Source organism: Sceloporus undulatus, chromosome 9 (assembly GCF_019175285.1).
Source record: "Sceloporus undulatus isolate JIND9_A2432 ecotype Alabama chromosome 9, SceUnd_v1.1, whole genome shotgun sequence".
In the NCBI taxonomy this organism is placed as follows: domain Eukaryota; kingdom Metazoa; phylum Chordata; class Lepidosauria; order Squamata; family Phrynosomatidae; genus Sceloporus; species Sceloporus undulatus.
In genome coordinates, this window is record NC_056530.1 from 14,141,972 (window position 1) to 14,160,936 (window position 18,965).

At 45.2% G+C, this 18,965-nt stretch overlaps 1 protein-coding gene across 1 annotated transcript in view; it reads right to left on the reverse strand.

The window, feature by feature from the left end:
* Window positions 1-2,131: 2,131 nt before the first annotated feature.
* Window positions 2,132-18,965, reverse strand: part of FNDC5 (fibronectin type III domain containing 5) — a 22,784-nt gene continuing 5,950 nt past the window's right edge. The window contains exons 2-6 of the mRNA XM_042438939.1: window positions 10,884-10,999; window positions 9,298-9,496; window positions 8,239-8,331; window positions 5,427-5,560; window positions 2,132-3,821 (exon numbers count right to left, since the gene is read on the reverse strand). Of these exons, the coding sequence (XP_042294873.1) occupies window positions 3,780-3,821; window positions 5,427-5,560; window positions 8,239-8,331; window positions 9,298-9,496; window positions 10,884-10,999 (584 nt within the window). The 3' untranslated portion in view covers window positions 2,132-3,779. The remainder of the gene's footprint in view (window positions 3,822-5,426; window positions 5,561-8,238; window positions 8,332-9,297; window positions 9,497-10,883; window positions 11,000-18,965) is intronic.

Sequence of the window (18,965 nt, forward strand, 5' to 3'; positions counted from 1 at the left end):
GAGACCGAAAACGCTGAGCAAAAGCTGTCAGCAAGAGCAGGGCTGTTGTCAGACACATTCTCTGCTGTTTTGACACGTACTGAATGCGCTCCTTGCAACGCTTGAGCTGAGTTTTAGCACAACACACTTCTTTAAAGGCCAGTCTAGGTCCTAGTTTAATGGAATTCAGGTATTTTGGCTTGAAGAAGCATCTGGCCTGTCTACCTACAGATTTTTTGGAAAGGAAGCTATAGCATGTGTCCTGAACCAATGGGATGTGCAGGAGACCGTAACCACACAAATAACCTCTCTTGGTTTTTCCAATTTGTTGTTGTTGTGTGCCTTTAAGTCTTTTCCAACATAAGGGACCCGAAGGCAAACCTATCATGGGGTTTTCCTGGTGCGTTCAGAGGGGGTTTGCCATTGCCGTCCTGTGAGGCTGAAAGAGTGCGACTTCCCCAGGGTCACCCAGTGGGTTTCCATGGCTCAGCCACGATTCAAACCCTGGTCTCCAGAGTTAAAATAGTCCAATGCTCAAACCACTACACTACACTGGCTGTCTCTAGATCCACCTGTAAATTGTTCATTTTCTATATGCGGCAGGCAATTGATAGATCGATTGATCAATTGGCAATTCTCCCCCCCCCCCAAGAGAAATGGTGTAATGCCAAGAACTCCACTCCCCATATTATGTGCTTACTAGACATGTATAAAGACATTGCCCAGAGTTAAAATGTGGCTTTTTAGAGAGGCTTGTCCATATCATAACATAAAGTTTTATAGATATGTCTAAGACAGTCCACCCCCCCCCCCAAAAAACAAACAAACCCTGATACCTCATGTTCATCCCACATCCCATATGTCAACTCCAAGTAAAGGTCCTTTTGTGGTGCATTTTAAAAACATGGTTTTATTGCTCAGATGGTTATCATAGCTAAACAACCTTTTTCTCGGTCACCCCAGTCAGACAGCCTGCTTCGCAGACCCTGGGATCTGGCAAGAGGCTGAGAGTGACCGCTTGTCCCTTGTGCAACACGCGTGTACAATTGTGAGTGATGGTGCGCGGACAATGCGGCACGGGATTAATTGCTCCTCACTGGTGCCTTGTGTGGAAATTGGCCAAGTGCTCTGCTTGCTTGGAAAATGAGCTTTACATAGAAACGGAAAGCTTGGAACCCTGTTTCTGTCACATTTGGGAGGAGAAGAGGCTCCGTTTTTAACAGGCCTCCTTTGCTCAGTTAATACACATGGAAGCGGCCGGTTGTGGTTGTGTGGTGGTCCCTTTTCTTCCTGGAACTAAAAAATTGGCAAAGAAAATGGAGCAGGAAAAATACTGCTCTATGGATTCTCAAAATGCAGTAGTAGGGACTTGCAGTTGCCAATATATTGACATTGCACTTAACAATATTATGACCTAGCATTGCTGGAAGAAGGCTTCAGACTTTCAGTGGTTCCCAAACTTTGGTCCTCCAGATGTTCTGGACTTCAATTCCTAGAAGCTGCATCTTCGCCAATAGTCAGGAATTGGAGCTAAGGTCCAAAACATCTTGAAGACCAAAGTTTAGGAACCACTGCTTTAGAGCAACCACTGGCAGTGGTCCTGTGAATTTGTTCCAGGTTTTGGTATGAATGTGAAAGGATTTATCTATGGTGTTAGCCCTAACCACAATTTCGCTTCCCAGTTTGGATAGTTCCTTCAAAATCTGGCTTAAAATCCAGGGTGGAATTGCCACCCCAAAGACACGGGAACCCACAGCAACCAAAGCACTTCAAAAGCATCATCTCAACAACCCTAACAACAAGAACCCCAAGAAAGTTACTTTCTGAAAGTAACACATTCCCAACACTCTTGAACACTGAGAAATCACTCACTACCATCGTTCGCCCCAGTCTTGAAAAAGCAACGGATAGAACGACATAAAACCCCTTCCTCCCACCCTATCAAAATGCCCTTAAAAAGTAAGTTTTGAAAGTTACCCAAAGCCATAGTTTTTTAATGGGTTTTTCAGGCTATGTGGCCATGTTCTAGATGAGTTTATTCCTGATGTTTCGCCAGCATCTGTGGCTATGGGCATCTTCAGAGAAAGAAAGAAATTCTCTGAAGATGGCAGCCACAGATGCTGGCAAAATGTTAGGAATAAACTCTTCTAGAACACGGCCACACAGCTTGAAAAACCCACAAAAAACTATGGATGCTGGCCATGAAAGCCTTCGACTTCACATTACCCAAAGCCACTACCCATTACATTGATAAACTAACTTTCCAAGATTACACATTGCAATACTTTTGAGATGTAACTTCAGTCTGCTCTTGTAATGCCCTGCGTGCCCAAAAGTAACTAGTTACCACATTGCTTGGATTCATTTACTTCCAACGCGTGGCACAACAACCCTGTAAAGAGGCCTTGAGCACAGTGCCTCTTTTCACAGTGGTTTCCTCCTTGCTGCACAATGGGCCAAATGACTCTTGCCCAGCTCAAAGGACCAACACTAGGCACACCAGTAAAGCTCCCTGCATACCCACCATCCTGCTGGCATCTCTGCCATCCTATCACAGATCTTCCGCAGAAGGATGCTTCACTATCATCAAAGAGGATCCCCAGGACAAGCTAGGTAGGCCAGTCCCTTCTCCATCTGACCCTCTCTAAACATGTTGGCCTACAACTGCCATCATCCCCAGCCAGCATGGTCAACTGGGATGATAGGATTTGTCACCTAAGAGGTGGTTATCTTGGGTGAAAGCTGCAATAATCACACCAGCAAGGTTCTTTCGAGATCTGTACAAAGTTTCATCACTTCATTAAACTACAGTTCCCAGGACTTTGTGAGAGGAGCCACAGCAGGCAGGCAAACTGGTATAAAACACATACAATTTTGCAGTGTGTGTGTGAGAGAGAGATTGAAAAACAGATGCTTAGATTTTGATCAGGTCTTGCAGCTTTGCAACCCTGGAAGATGGTTTTTGGGCTTGGTTTCAGTTTCATTACGACGATTATTTTTTTGCATTCTCTGTTGATTATCCAATAGAAGGTACCACACACAATATACACCAGAAAGAAGAAACTCACAACTGCTCAAAATAACCTATAATAAAGCAGCTAGTGGAGTCCTGAGAACCCAGGTGGCAAATGTCATGTGCTTGTTGTGTGTGGCGTGTTTTTAAGAAACGGCACCGCAACGCCTGCAAACCTCTTCCAGCCGAGAATTTAGGGCCGACGTCCTTTGTCTCCGGCGGAGAGAAGGTTTCCCTGGGGCATTGCCGCAAAAAAGGAGCGATGGATGCCACATGGATCTGGAATCGAAGTTAAGCATCTCCTACTTTTAGAAAACCGGAAAGCAAAATCGGCAACCAGAGAAAACATTTCCCAAGAGACGTATATCGTAGGACGAAGACAGAGAGACGTAGACAGTCAAGGTGACAGATGGCACTGCTACTAGGCCCAGTTGGTTGGCGTTTATGGCACAGGCGAGTTCAGCAAGTCCAAAACTGGTCCTCCAGCCATCCAAGGGATGCTTCGTCCCATTCTCTCCCTAGGCTGTTTTGAATATACAGTATTGGTCCATATCATAAGAGTTTCTGCCTGTCCAAGTTGGGTTGGCTTCGCTGGGTTGATTCTTCCTTTTTGGGGGGAACTTCCCTTCCCCTCGAAAGATGGAAGCGGCTGGCACCCGAAGTCTCTCTGGCTGAACCAAGTGGAGGTTTCTCGACAACCCCGGCGACATTTTCAACTCCCCGGTGGCCACATCTTGGAGGGAAAAGCAGGGAGCGCGAAAGAGAATGGAATCAATCCATCAGGCTGTCATGCTTCAATGATATTCACCGAGGGCTTGTTTTTGGGGAACTAGGAAGAGTAGAGAAAGATGAGACAGAATGAAAGACCAGGAAGCAGGAAGGAAATGGGAATGCAAAAGATATGGGTCTAGTTTCGACATCATGTTTGCGTAAAGTAAATCTACCTTCATGGACATGTAGGTTGCACTGAAGGTAGCCAGATCTCAGGGTCTTGCAAAAAAATACTGTTTTGTTTTCTCAGAATTAAAAAAGAAACCCATTTGAAAGTGGTAATAAAATATTGCAGCTGGCACCAGAAATTGTCAAGAACCAGTCTGGGTTTCAGTCCCACTAAATACAATGGCAGAGTAAAATGATGACCCTGATATAAAAAGGCAAAATGAAGGCTTGCTTTTTTTAATGTATACTTTAACACACACACACATACACACACTTGAAACTATATTCAACCTTGAAACTGTGGATAAAAAACCCGTGGATATGAAGGGCTGACTTTAAAAAAAACAAAGTGAGGACTATTGCAACAAAGAGTGCAACTTCCCATCCACCCCCACCCCCAAAATTTTTTGCCCTGTTTGGAGGATTCCCTTCATCAAATGCAGACAGTCTGCAAACCCTCTCTGTTACCTGCTTGACTCAAATGCAGAAAGTTTTCCAAGATGGTGCAAAACACTGCGGCGTGTCCTAAACTGACTTGTGCAAGGGAGGGACCACTGGCAATTGGGCATGAATAATTCCTTCCGCTGCAGGATTTGCAGAACATGGAGCTGGTTGTCTCTAAAGCTGACTTGTTCACAGCTGGCAAGGGGAAGATGTCTTCAGGGACAGGGGAAAGTGGGGACACTGTCGCAACTAGCAGAAGTGAAGTTGGTTTTAAAGGGACCGAGCTGAAGGTGTAGGAAAGGACAGTACTGGCATGTGGCTCCCATGTCAGTGAGGCAGTGAATTCACAGTGGGGTTTGGCTAGCTTTGGGAAGTTTGGTGGGTAGGGAGGATTCTGGCAGTTGTAATCCAGACCCAGCTCCCATATTTCCAAACTCTGCTGCAAAAGGTAACACAATGGCTAACAAGCCGTTGTAACTGTATGCTGTACTGTAACAATGGTTAGCTAAGGTGGCATAAGCCAGTTTAGGAGACGCTGCAGTGTTCTTGCACCATATTGGAAAACTGTCTACCTTTGGGCCTCTAGGCCTTCTAGACTTCAGCTCCTGATCATTGGTTAGACCTTCCAGAGAAAGACACTTCACCAAGATCAAAGAAGATCCCTGGGACCAAGAGGAAAACTTTCTGGGCTTCCCAGGAGATTCCATTTGTCCTCAGCTGCAAACAGGATGCAGAACTAGGTCTAAAACATCTGGAGGGGGAACAGTGTTTGGAAACCACTGGTTTAAACAAATTTACATGGGGTGGTTAGTATTAGGCCACAACGACACCGCATGGCTTGCACAGTTGAAAATCAGGGATTTTTCTTTTAGCAGGGTCTCTGGCATTATGTGTGTGTGTATGCGCAACTGTGTGCATTTTCAGACTCCCATGGGATGTGTGTCAGGATGAGGCCCTGCACTTCCCTGGACCCCTCCATCACTGCTGACTTCTCCCCAGTCCCTCTGTCCACCTGCTGCTGGACCTCAGGCAACTTCCCAGCCCTTCTCACCTTGCTACGCAGGAGACCCCCACTCTGATGTTCAGGGGTGCTGTTTTCAGACGTGCTCTTGGCTTTCTCCTTGTTGTTGTTGGGTTCGTTGTCCTTGATAATGTCGTATTGCCTGCAGAACAGGGCAATCACCCCTGAAAAGAGGAAGAGAACAACATCACAGCCTGCAGCTACAGTTGGGGTGGCTTCTGCCCAAAAGGGCCACTGCAAGGAAGTCTATGGAAGATTTGTTGGTTCTGTGCCCAAAACAAAGTCACGGCAGAACAAAGCTTGGGCCTGGGGAACTTTTTCTAACATGGTGGACTCAGCTCTAGCATTGCCGGATCTCAAGGCAAAGGGGATGAAGAGAAACCCACACAAAAATGTGTCCAGTGGACTCTCAAGATGTTTTGGAGTGGTCTGGGCAGTTTCTTGGCAGAGGTGGCTTCCTAGGTTGTCATTCTTCTTGCCACAATTCTGGTGGCCATTTTACCTCTAACTATCCAGCTAATGTGCTTTTGCCAACCAACAGGACCACAACCCAAGGAAATCTTTCCAAGTCTCCAAATTTCAGGAAAGGACAGAGCCTGCCTTCACCAGCCAGACTGAAACACAACACATGGAAGTGCATTTCTGCACATTCCTTTCCATTTCTTCTCCAGCTCCTTAATTGTTTCTCCACTGCCATAATGAAGGCAGAAAACTCCTTGGGTCCAGGAAGTTTTATTTTAAAAAATGTTATTTTCTTTATGCAGCCCTCAGGTCACACTTTTTCTCGCCAAAAAAAAGGAGGGGGGACGACTAAATTGCTTTTTCTGGAAGCATCCAAGAGTGATGATTCATCTTTTAAAATAAGTTGCATGGCCTCTTAACACTACTGTTTTAAAAAGCCAATTAAAAGAAGAAGTGGACTTCTGGCAAGTGTGTCAGGGTTTGGGGGGAGTCAGTTTTGGCCATCCTTGAGGTCCAAAGGGCACACAACTGCCCCCTGGACCTGCCATGGTTGCCCACCCCAATATAAAAGCTCTGGATGAATCATTACAACTCAGTGGTCCGGAGATAAATGGTGCCCCAGCCTAATTTGGTTCACTGCGCGGGTTATTGAGCCCTCCTTTAAAGCAAAGCTATCTTAGAGCCAAAAGTCATCTTTGACCTTGTGTTGAAGGGCCAAAGGGAAAGCTGCATCTCCTTGCAAGGGATACACAGATGCTTGCTTAGCAGGGGATGCCTACCAACACACGCAAAGAAGGCTGGGAAGGGAAAGGCAGTGGAAAATTCCTTTGTCTCCGAAGAATCAAGATCAAGACATGGGAACTAGTGACAAATGAAAGAGACAACAGTCTGTTCCTTCCCTCTCTGTGCTTTCATGTGCTTGAATAGGCAACCTTTCTCCTTGCATGTTGCAAACACAAAGTGACAAGTGCACCAGGTAGGGGAGACAGGGCCATGGATGCACCTCCACCTCCGTGCTAGAAAGGCGGCATTTCCAACCAATTGGGCAGAGAGATACCCACACCTTCCAACATTTGACAGATGAAATCCAGGACGCATACGGTCAAGCAACCTCAGGATGTGGTCAAGATTGCACAAGTTATCAATGCGCTATTAAATACATTGCAAGATGAGACATCAAGAAACATAATCCCAAATATGTGGGGAGACTGGGAGCCATGGGTGCGTGAGCCCCAGATGTATCACTTCCAGCTAGGCTCCAAAGGACTACCAACATGGGAAGCATTTACACTGTAGAAATAATGCAGTTTGACATCACTTTGACTGTCATGGTTCCATTGTACAGAATCCTGGGATTTGTTGTTTTGTGAGACACCAGCACTCTTGAGCAAAGGAGGCCAAAGACCTTGTAAAACTATGAATCCTAGGATGCCATAGGATGGAGCTACAGCATTTAAAGTGGTGTCCAACTTCATTTTTTTCCTACAGTGGTTCTAGAGTGAAAACTGGCAGTGCTCTTCCTTGCAAAGAGGTTTTCATGTACAGCCTGATCCCCAAATATTTCCATTCGGTTTCCATTACTTCTATGGCGTACGACGCACTTCTTGGAAGACAGCGAGTGAGTAATTCTAGAATTACTCTGTTCTTTTTCTTTTTAAAAACTCACTCGTTCTTTGGCACCTGCAGATGTTGGACTGCTCTGTGTTGATTTTAACCGCACAGTTCATTACATGCATCGGTTTCAATCCCATTAATATGGATAGATCTCCTCCCCTCTCTCTGTATATACGTATGGATGGAAGGGGGAAATTTCCCCAGAGAAAACTACAAATTACCAACATGCCGGAAAACATCATTTCACCCAAAATGCCTCCCCTTCCTTTCCTTCCAGCCCCTTTCTCTCCTGCTACCCTTCCCTTTTTCCCCTTCCTGCAGCAAAAGCCATTGAAAACCTTGCTGGGAATGCTTTTCTGCTTTCATGAATGTTTCATGCTGAGGAAAGAGAGAAAGCAGCTGTCAAGCGGAGAAGGGGACGATGGGAGGCGCAGAAAACCAGAAATTAAATGAAGGCGGATGAGATTTCTTTTTCTTTTACCCCACAAATGGCAAAGTGCCACCTGGCTGGTCCAGCAAACACAAAGTGGCCAGTGTGCACCCCTAAAACTGATTTTTTAAAATGCTGGGAATGTGATGATATAGCCTTCCCTGGCCAAGAGTGGCTACTAAGAGTAAGAGCAGTGGGACGTCTAATCTCATTTTCACCATGAGATCATTTCATGGCCTCCTATCAAGATGGACTCTTTTGGCCCCAGACTCCGAAATATCGTTCAAGGGAGCCAAACTGCCTTGCCTTTGCAAGCATGGAGGAACACCTACTGACCTGCCCACATGAACAAGACCACGACTATGATGAGGATCTCGCCGGCTCGCAGTTGCTGGTTTTTCTCTCCCATCTCCTTCATTGTCACCTCGTCTGCAGAGAGAAAGAAGAGATGGGCTCCATCCAATAATAATAATAATAATAATAATAATAATAATAATAATAATAATATATTTTTATCTCACCTCTCCGTCAGGTTTGAGGCGTCTTACAATGACAATAGTTTCATATAATACAAAAATAATCCCATTATCTCCTCCCTGCCTTAATGCATCTAGGTTTACTAGATGTCCTCCTTTTCCAGGACATGCCCTACATTTCAGCCCCTTGTCCAGGATGATTTTCAATATGTCCTCCATTCTGAGCATGGCTTAGAAGCACGCATTTACATTTATATTAGTGTTTTTAGATTTCATTTTGGAATATCTTCCATTTTTTCCCTGAATGTCCTGCAAAGAAGAAGGACTTTCTGCCTTTCCCATGCTTGCCTGACATCATCATTATTGTTATTATTATTATTATTATTAAGCTTTATTTATAAAGTGCTGTACATTTACATAGAACTGTACATATGTTCAGTTAAAAAATAGCATAAAATAAAATAAACCTGCCTATGGTGTACATTGTACAAAAATAATTAAACATAATACATATTAACATTTAAATAATAATTTTTTATTTATATCCTGTTCCATCGAACGATCGAAGCAGCTTATGTTAAAATAAACCAATAAATACAATATCAATACAACACTATAACCCTACCCCTCCCATCAGTAATAATAAAATACAATTAAATTATCAATTATTAAAATGTAAAATGGCAAGCAACATTCACCACAACATCCCTTTTCTCAGAGCTTAGAAACGCCCCTTTCTCTGGACTATATCTCCCAGAATAGTGTTAGATAGCATCCCTTAAAATTCGCACTAAAAGCCAGAGCAGATGACTACTCCACTGACATGGAAGCCCTCAGAGGTGACTATCTCTGCAAAGGAGGAAGCCCTAGATAAAAAGCCCCCCATCGCCACCGCCATCCCAGCCACCTTCCTCCTTGCCTTTGTTTTTGGAAGCCAGTTTCTCAGCTTCCCGAGGGGTCTTGAAGACGAAAGGCTCGCTGGCCGGACTCTGGCCTTGGATGCTGATGGACTGGACATGGACAATGTACTCGGTGTCCTCCTCCAGGTCCCAGAGGGAGCATGACCGGGTCGTAGTGTTCACCTCCTGGATGAAGCGCAGCATTCGCACGTCCTTCTTCTGCAAGGAGAGAAGGCGTCAGCAAGATGTACAGATGCATCCGAGGAGGAGCTAGTTGGCAGGGCCTTCTTGGTGGTGGCTGCTCCTATGCTTGAGATCCCCTCCCATGCCTTGGTCAGTTGGCCTCCCCAGCTCTGATCTCTTTCTACTGGCAGGTTATGACCCCTTTTTAAAGGCAGGCCTTTGGCTCTTGACTGGTTGTACCAAAGGGTCCTTGAAAAGGTTGTGCTGTACTTTGAGGTACTCTATATACTTAGGTGAAAGTCTAGAAATTTTAGGCAAAAAATTGACCAAAAAAACCTTATCCACAGGTCAATTTTAACTCGTGTGTGTGTGTGTGTGTGTGTCCATCCCCTTTCTCTGAACAGAGTGATAAAAGACAAGCGCTTAGTCCATCCTGGGAGCACCAGAAAGAAGCATAGATCCCCTCTATTCTCTCATCCAGCCAGCCTTTAGGACAGTGGTTCTCAACCTGTGGGTCGTGACCCCTTTGGGGTTTGAATGGCCCTTTCACAAGACCCTCAGAAAACATAAGTAAAATTAGAGTTATGAAGTAGCAACGAAAATAATTTTATGGTTGAGGGTCACCACAACATGAGGAACTGTATTAAAGGGTCATGGCATTAGGCAGGTTGAGAACCACTGCTTTAGGATAAGCACAAACAGTTATGCCTGCCGGGATTTTCTAAGTTCTTTGGCATCATATTCCTTTGCATCATCCTTTACATGCCCCTAGGTTTTGCCCTTGACTTATCCATGGGTTGTATCAAAATCCATAATTTTGCCCTCCAAACCTTCCCTCGACGTATACACAAAGTTGACTTATAGTCAAGTATATACGGTACTTTGAAAACTAAGCTGGTGCTGTGGTCCAGGACTGATTGCCTGTTTGCTGTGAACTCTGCCTGGACTTCTGCCTACTCTTTTGGACAACTCTTTGGACTGCCTGCCTGGACTGAAGACTGACCCATAAAAGACTCGGACGAGAAGAGATTGCCTTTGTTTCTCAGCTGACTTTTGGGTGAGCTCAGATGCACTTTCTCGTTCTCCTTAAAATCTCTGGGATACTTCTGGTTTGCTTCCCAAGGGCAAAACAGGACAGGATGGGACTTGAAGTATGAACTTTAAGGAGAACCATGTTGAATGAGACCAAAAAGCCTATCTGGCCCATTGGTGTGTTCACGTAGCAACTAACCAGTATCTCATGTCCTTATATTCAAAGCCTGAAGACAAGACAATGACAGACTGGGAGAGAGGGAAACAGGGCAAGGAAAACAGAGAGGAGACGGTGCACTTGGCAATACCCAAATCTGGTCTCCAAAAGAAGCAGAAGAAGAGGCAGGAAGAGGAGATGGTCAAGGATCTGAGCCTGGGTTGGAGACCTCACCTGTTGGGAGATGGCGAATCCAATGACCACTTCTTCTTCTAAGACGTCCCAAGTCACAACGGCTGAGTTGGCATTCAGGAGCTTGACCGAGACATTGACCGGAGCAGAGGGACTGTCTGTGGGGAGACAGAAAGAGGGACCTGGGTAACGCTTGTGAACCGAGCAGAGGCTCACCGAGGAAGATGGAGACCTTCCCATACCAACACACGCCAATGAGAGAATGGCCACAAGGTCTGGTGGCAGCTGTTCATTCATATGGCCCGAATCAAAACAGAAGAGCCATTCATAGATGGTCCATCTCTCTGTCCCACCAGCCTCCCAGGTACATCTGGTGGAAACATGGAAGACAAGGCCTTTTCAGTGGCTGCTTCCAGGATCAGGAACTCCTTTCCCAAAAAAGTTAGACTGGCACCAGGGGCATGCCATCTCAGACTATTGGCAATGGCTGAAGATTTCGATTTATTCCCCCTTGACATGCAATGTAACTGAGGTTCCACTTGGCTGCATCCTTCCTGTTTTTGCTGTTGCAAAAAGACTTGCACTCCAAAGCATTCTCTACCTACCTATCTATCAAAAGTCAGAAGATCTCACTACATTAGCTACGCATGAACATGCATTTCACAGACACCCACTTCAAGAAAATGTATTCTTGGAAAGATGCTCAGCTTCCATTAATGTATATATTTCGCCCACATTCACCTCCTATGTGCTTCCCTTTCCTTCTCTTTCCTTTGTAACCGTACCTTAAAAAGCCAGTTTTAAAGAAACCCAGCTGAAGTTGATGACTACCTCTTTATTCTTTGTTACTGGCATCTGGTAGCAGAGGCACAGTCAGATGGATGGTAGTGTGGCAACTACATTATTCCGTCCTGCAAAAGGATTGTGACCACAGACTGTGTCACATTTGTACATTTTAATGTATATGCATGGCTGGGAACTTAGAAATGTGGGTGCATTGGCTCTTTTAGTGCCTAATGGGTGGAAATGAGAAATAACACGACATTAATCCTAACACAAAGTCAACAAAACCTGTTCCTTTTTGCCTTCGGGAACTTCCTGAAAGTAAAAAAGGAATGTATTTTGTCGACTTTGCGTTCGGATTAATGTTGCGTTATTTCTCACAGATGCCAACCCGTCTGAAAAACAACCTGCAAAAGCGGATTTTAAAATGCCGTTTCTCCATGGGATTTAACCAGTTTGCCTCCAATTTTCCCCCGTGTGATAAAGTCCTAAGATTCAACGATCTGGTGACATAGATGGGGGTAAAGATATGTGTGTGCAGTGGCCATGTCCATGGAGCGGTGAATCGGCTCCATTTTCTAGACTGGAATTTAAAAGAACTATCCAGAGTATTTGGACACCTTTCAGGTATTGCCTCCTCAGAACATTCCAGAATAGTCCTGGATCAATAAGCAATGGCCTGAACAATTAACTCCAGTAGAAACGGTTGCTGCCTGTAGTTTCCCTAACAAAAGATGTACCTGGCGACTTTGCCAGGACGGTTAAAGGAGTCAGCAGGATTCCTGGCTCTATTAAATCTCTCCCGCACAAGGCTTTCTCATGCTTGCAACAGTGCCTAAAAAGCCATCGTTTTGCTTTTTTAAAGGAATACCGAGGGATATTTTGCAAAAATGCTTTGAAATGACCAAGAAGGACTGTGTATGGCGGCAGCAGCCCCGTGAGTATCGATGGGATTTTGCTACAGTTTCACCTTAAAAAGTGTGTAGTCCCTGTTCTGCAAAGAACGTACAATTTGCCAATCATAAATTGCAAATGGTAAATTGTTTCTATGACAGAGACAAGGAAAAGCAACAAGATTCCAATGTTTTGGAGGTCTTCTAATAGAGGCCGGTTGAGCATCTTTCAGGAGGGATGTATTCCTGCTTGGCAGCAGGATAGACTAGATGACCCTTGAGGTCCCTTCCAACTATGGTTTCTTTAATTCATTTTAATCTTATGACATGGGAGCCATCATGGGGCAGAGAAGAGGTTTTTTGACAGCCGATCCCAAAGGTATATTCTTTGCCTCCAATCCTGGCTTATCTCTAACCCTGAAATAGCATGGCAGCCAAGTTTGCCTGGTTGCACATGCTTCAAGCATGGTTCATTTTGCAAGGAGAAAAGAGGGAAGATGATTTCTCCTCATACATTCACTAAGTGTTGCTGTGCATTCCCCCAGTTACAACTGGCTTGCCTTTGGCCATCTTAAAACTCAGCTGGGCTTAGCCATGATTAGGAAGTTTTGTTCTGAAGAAATCACCAAATGCCAAGATGCCCTCCCAAAGCCCTGTGCCACCTTCGGAAGAAATGAGAGATGTATGAACATGGCTGCTAAGGCTTGCATTCACTCCCTTGCCAGTCTCTCTGTCTCTCCGACTCATTTTCTTTCCTTCCCTTGGTTTGGTGGGGGTCCTTCTTTTGCTTTCCTAAAAGCGGAGGTGTATGGATACAAAAGGGACTGGCTTCCTTCCCTCTCCATTCTGCCATTTCAAAGCTTTTCCTCAGCAACCACTAACTCCCACTGGGTATAATGGATGGCTGACTTATGGGGCCTTTATCGCCAGGGCTGAAAACCTCATGCCAAAGTGCGTCGGTGGCACAAAGGCACACAAAGCACCCAGGACCGCCTTGGCCATTTGGGTCTTGAGTCATACAAAGGCAGGGGTGGGGTGGGGTTGCGAGCGATATTTTGGCATCTGTCGAACCCTCTTGTTCTCTTGCCATTTGGGGGAGAACAAAAGTCTCCCGGCAGCTCAGCCTTCAGCTCTTGAAAAGGGCTGAGGAAATGGCTCCAAAAGCAACACAGAACAGTAAATGTGACATAATGGTTGGGCCATGGGAGGCTGTAGGCAGCTGTCATAGAAAACTACAGGCCAGAACTCACTCACAAAATTGTGGGCTCTTTGAGGTCATCCAAACTGCCACCATGGGCTTCTTTCCTAACAGAGGCTACAGTATTTGAGTCTCCGCACTTCATAGTTTGGTAGTGTTGGAAGGGACCCCAAAGGCCATCCAATCCAGAGGTTCTCAACCTTTGATCCTCCAGCTGTTTTGGACTTCAGCACCCAGAAGCCTTTTGCCAGCATGGCCAATGATGAGGGAATCTGGGAGATGAAGTCAAAAACATCTGGAGGACCAGAGGTTGAGAACCACGGATCTAATCCAAACCTATGCTGCTGGAGAAATTCATAGCTGAACCACCCCTGGCTTCTTGGTCATAGGATGACTCAGAAGGGCAACACAACCACAATACACCAATTATAACAACAAGTGTGTAGATTTGCATTATGCAAGCACAGTATAGGATCTGGGGCTGCATCTATATTGCAGAGTTAATTCAATGATACTGCTTTAAACTGGCAACAGAGACAGGGAGAGAGTTTACCTCTAGCCTTACACAAAACAGTGTGCTGGCCAGTTTGTTCAGTGCCCATCTGCCACATCCTTATCAACCTCAGTGCCATTCCCATGCTCTCTTTTGTAGGTCTGCCCAGCCTCTTCTTTGCCCTGTGTTTTTGTTCTTTGAAATACTACAAACAGGTTTGACTCAGGTTGCTGCCACACTGCAGAACTAATGCAGTTTGACGCTGCTTCAACTGCCGTGGCTCCATCCATTCAGTGGAATGTGGTAGCACCAGAGCTCTCTGATGGAGAAGGATAAACATTTTGAAAACTACCAATCCCAGAATTCCATAGCAGCATTGCGGCATAGCAATTAAAGCTGTATCACCGCATTAATTTTGCAATGTAGATGCATCCCCAGATCCCTACACTGTGCTTGTGTAATCCAAATCTGAGTTATACATGGTGTATTATGCTTGTGTTAGACAGCACAATTTGCAACTCAGGATATATCTGCTCATGTGGCTGCTTTTTTTTACCCCACCATGTAACAGGAAATAATGCACAATAATGTTTCTACAATCCTCAGAGAATTAAATGGGACATTGAATGCACTGACAAATAGTCATGTACCAACAATGGCCAGCTGTGAGGTTGGACTCCTGTGCATTACTCCCAGCAAGAGCAGACCCATTGAATCAGTCATTGAAGGGTAAGTCCATACTTGAATGATAAATTCCATTGATTTAAGGGATCTTCTCTAATAGGGGCTGAAAATAGGATCGGGGCCCTTGTGGCACTCTACTTACACAACTGAACATGTCCATTGCTCACCAGCCAAAAAAGTTGAACATGTCCATTGCACAACAAGCAGAAAAGGTCTGAACATGTCCGCTGGAGAACAGCCAGAAAAACAAATCACATGTGTACAGGAGTTTACACAGATATGTGACACCAAAACAGGATTCAGGTCTGCAAATAAATACCATCCATCTGCAGAATGGTTGGTATTAACACAGGCCGTCGGTGGCATTTAGGATATCGAGGAATTTTGCCTCTTCCCTGTGGCCAGAATGAAGACATACCGAGTCAACGCATGACGGTTATTAATGCCGCCTGTTGTTGCAACCATATCCCCTCCGGATGCGTCCCTGATTTCGTTCTCCGTCTCAAGATCATTTTGGCCAGGGGAATGATAGTACAGTATGTCTCCCATTCTCAATTACAGCTCTGGGCCAGCGTAACTGTGCCAGCAGCATTACAGGCGAAAACGTCTCTGCTTTGCAGAGATGTCAACACAAAGCGCTTGCAACCTCCCTGCTTTTTAAACACACAGACACACACACTTTGGGGCCATCAAGATATCTTGTCCTGAGCCGATTTCATTGCCTTTTCTTTATCCTTGCCCCAGGGTCCCATTTGCCACTCAGCTGCTCCAGAGTCGTTCTGCCCTGTTCCTTTTTCAAAAGAAGGATTTTGCACACTTCACCTCCTGCTTTCATTAACCTCTGAGTAATGGCCAACTAGTCTGTAGCGGCTCAAGGGGACGATTGGGCCACGGGTCTGGTGTTATTACCGAGCTAAGTTCCAAGATGTAAAAAATGACTTTGGGATTATTTGAGCAATTGTCTTGAGCAGCCAGCGATAGAAATTAATGTGCAGGGCGGAGGGGGCACTCATGCCATTGCCGCTCATCTGCAAGTGGTCTAATAACACTGCCATCACTTCCACTGGAAAAGCAATTGCCAAATCAACTTCCTTGCTCTCTAGAATGAATCCTGTCTTTAGGTTTCCAAGAGAATGGACCTAATTTGATGCATCTACCATTTGCCAAAAGATGTTCATGGTGTGTGCCAGGTATTGGGGAGCAGAGTCCACTAGGACCTGGTTGCCCAGAGCTTCCCGATGGTTAAAAGCACTGGTGGGCACCAAACGGCATATTATTATGCCACTGCAGAACATTGGTAAGAAGGACATGTTTCTATGTTTGTATTAGAATGACCATCATCTACTGGAAACATTGGTTCAGTACTGTGGATGAGACCACCTTAACACTCACAGGATCCCTGTGAAAGTGGGAAAACCACAAATTAAAAAATCCACTTTTAAAAACCTGTACAGGAATCTCTAGGCCTTCCAGAGCAACTCTGTGGTCAACATCTGCCAGAAGGTGACCATAGAATTGTGTTGGAAGACTGACAAATGCCTAGAGAAATGTTCTCTCTAGCAATCGCTTGGTCCTCCCCTGCAAGGTCTGGTGGACGTTGGCCATAGAGTTGCGCCGGAGGTCCTAGGGATGCCTAGAAAGAACATATTAATCAAATCCGTGAATAATGAAGGCAGATTTGCTGGAGTCTCTTACTTGGAGATACGGTGGTGTTGTGATGATACGTAAGTTGAGTCAATGTGATGGGATTCTGGGGCTTGTAGTTTTGTGGAATAGTTGGCCTTCTCTGTCAGAGAGCTCTGATGTTCCGCCAAACTACAAATCCCAGGATCCCATACCTTTGAAGGCAGGAAGCTGAACTGGAGGATTTGGGGCTGCTATTGAGGATATTCTTCCAATGAGTCTCATGCAGGAGATCCTGGTGGATCATCCCCAGCGGCAGCTCATCAGACAGTGAATCCATTTCAGATTTGAATTTGAATTTAAGGAGGTTTAAGGATTAAACCAAAGGTGCTGAACCTCTTTGGAGGAAGCTAGGTTTCAGCAGCATCAGTAGCTCATTTAAACTTCATGCTAAAACCCAGAGTGAATTCACTTCTCCACTGACACAGAAGCCATGGCTGACGCTAGTTAATTATTTGGCAAGTGGGAAGAGGAAGACATTTAGATTTCGTCCCTCTGGCACTGGAAGGACTTAGATGGGGCCTGGATCTATAATATACACAATCAAAACAAACATGGATGGGTTTCTTTGAGGGGAAGGGAGCTTGCATTGGGAGGAGAAAAGAAACCCAGAAGCCAAACAACTGAGTCCTTTCCTTCCTTCTGTTGACTTTTTCAGTTGCAGCAGCTGCCTGACTCGAAGGTGATTTGAGGATAAGGTGAGAGGAGAAAAGAAAAGGAAGAGGCTATTAGAATTGCAAAGGCCTGTGTGGTGTGTGGTGTGTGTGTGTGCATGCACGCAACAATTTAAGGACACCTTCATAAATCTCTGACGGTGTCTCCCAGACACCATGGCTTCCGGAGTCCCACGTTCCTCCACAGCATGAACCATGAAGGACAGCCATGTCAAATCCAAAGGCACCTTTGGTTTATGTGTGTCTCTCTCTATGTCTCTCTCTGTGTGGTATGTGTACATATTGGGTGTGCAGTGAGTGTGTGGCTTTGCTATCCCAGTCCAAGCAAGAAGGAGCAAAGCAGATGGGCTCTGCACAGGAGGACAAAGCAACCATGCAGCATCTGAGACAAGAGAGTGCCATCCCATTAATCTGGGGCCAGCCTCCAGCAAGGCAAGGGATGCAGGCAATCTGGGCTGTTTGCAGGTTGTGTGTGTGTGTGTGTGCCATTTCTTAAAGGCACACTGTTTTTGCAAATGAGTAAGGCGATTCCTTCATTGCGGCATAACGATTTGAGTGTTGGACTATGACTATGGAGCTCAGGGTTTGATTCCCAGCTTGGCCATGAAACCCACCTTGGGCAAGTCACATCCTCTCAGCCTCAGGGGAAGGTAATGGCAAGCGTCTTCTGGACAAACCTTTCCAAGAAAAACCCACGATGGGTTTGCCTTAGGGTTGCCATAAGTCTGAAACGACTTGAAGAAGGCACACGACAAAAACGTCAAGACAAAACTGCACATTAAATGGCTACACAAAGCATCTTGGGTGGCTTTGTTGAAGCTGAAACTAAAATCTGGAGCAGATCCCCCACTTCTCCATTGACTACAGGGACTGTGAATGTCCGAAGGACCGATGATGAGGATGGATTCATGTTGTTGTCCTTGTTGTTGTTGCTGTGCGCTTTCTGACTTATGGTGATCCTAAGGCAAAACTATTGTGAGGTTTTCTTGGCAAGATCTGTTCAGAGTGGGTTACCATGGCCTTCCTCTGAGGCTGAGAGAGTGTGACTTGCCCAAGTTCACCCAGAGGATTTCCATGGCTGAGTGGGGATTCGAACCTTGTCCACCAGAGTTGTAGTTCAACGCTCAAACCACTATACCAGGCTGGATCTATGAGATTCAAAGAAGTTTGTGTGTATCTGCCTGGAAGTCAATTGTTGACTTACTGTGTCCCCATTAATTTTATAGGGTTTCTTTAGTGAAGGAATACACAGACATAGTTTTGCCAGTTCTTTCCTCTGAAAATGAGCCTAAAGCAGCTAGGATTCGTGGGCAGTCTCCCATTCAAGTACTAACCAGGTCTGACACTGCTTAGCTTCCAAGATCAGACAGGATCTGGTGACTTCAAGGCATCCTGGCATTCAACCAAGTTTGCAAAATGCAAACAGATGCAGTTGAAAGTACTGTACACATCACAGAAAAGTTAAAATGTAATACAATTGTCTCTGTCCAGTGTTGTGTATCTTGACTGAATGGTCATTGTGACTCTGCAACTGAGATTTGTCCATCTGTAATTGCCACAATTGCAACTCACTCTTAACTATATATATTTAACTAAGTAGTTGATGTAGAATACCAGCCACTAGAACTAAAAGCAATCGGTAAAATTAGAGAGACCATAAATAAAATGATGATGATGATGATGATGATGATGATGATGATGATGATGATGATGATG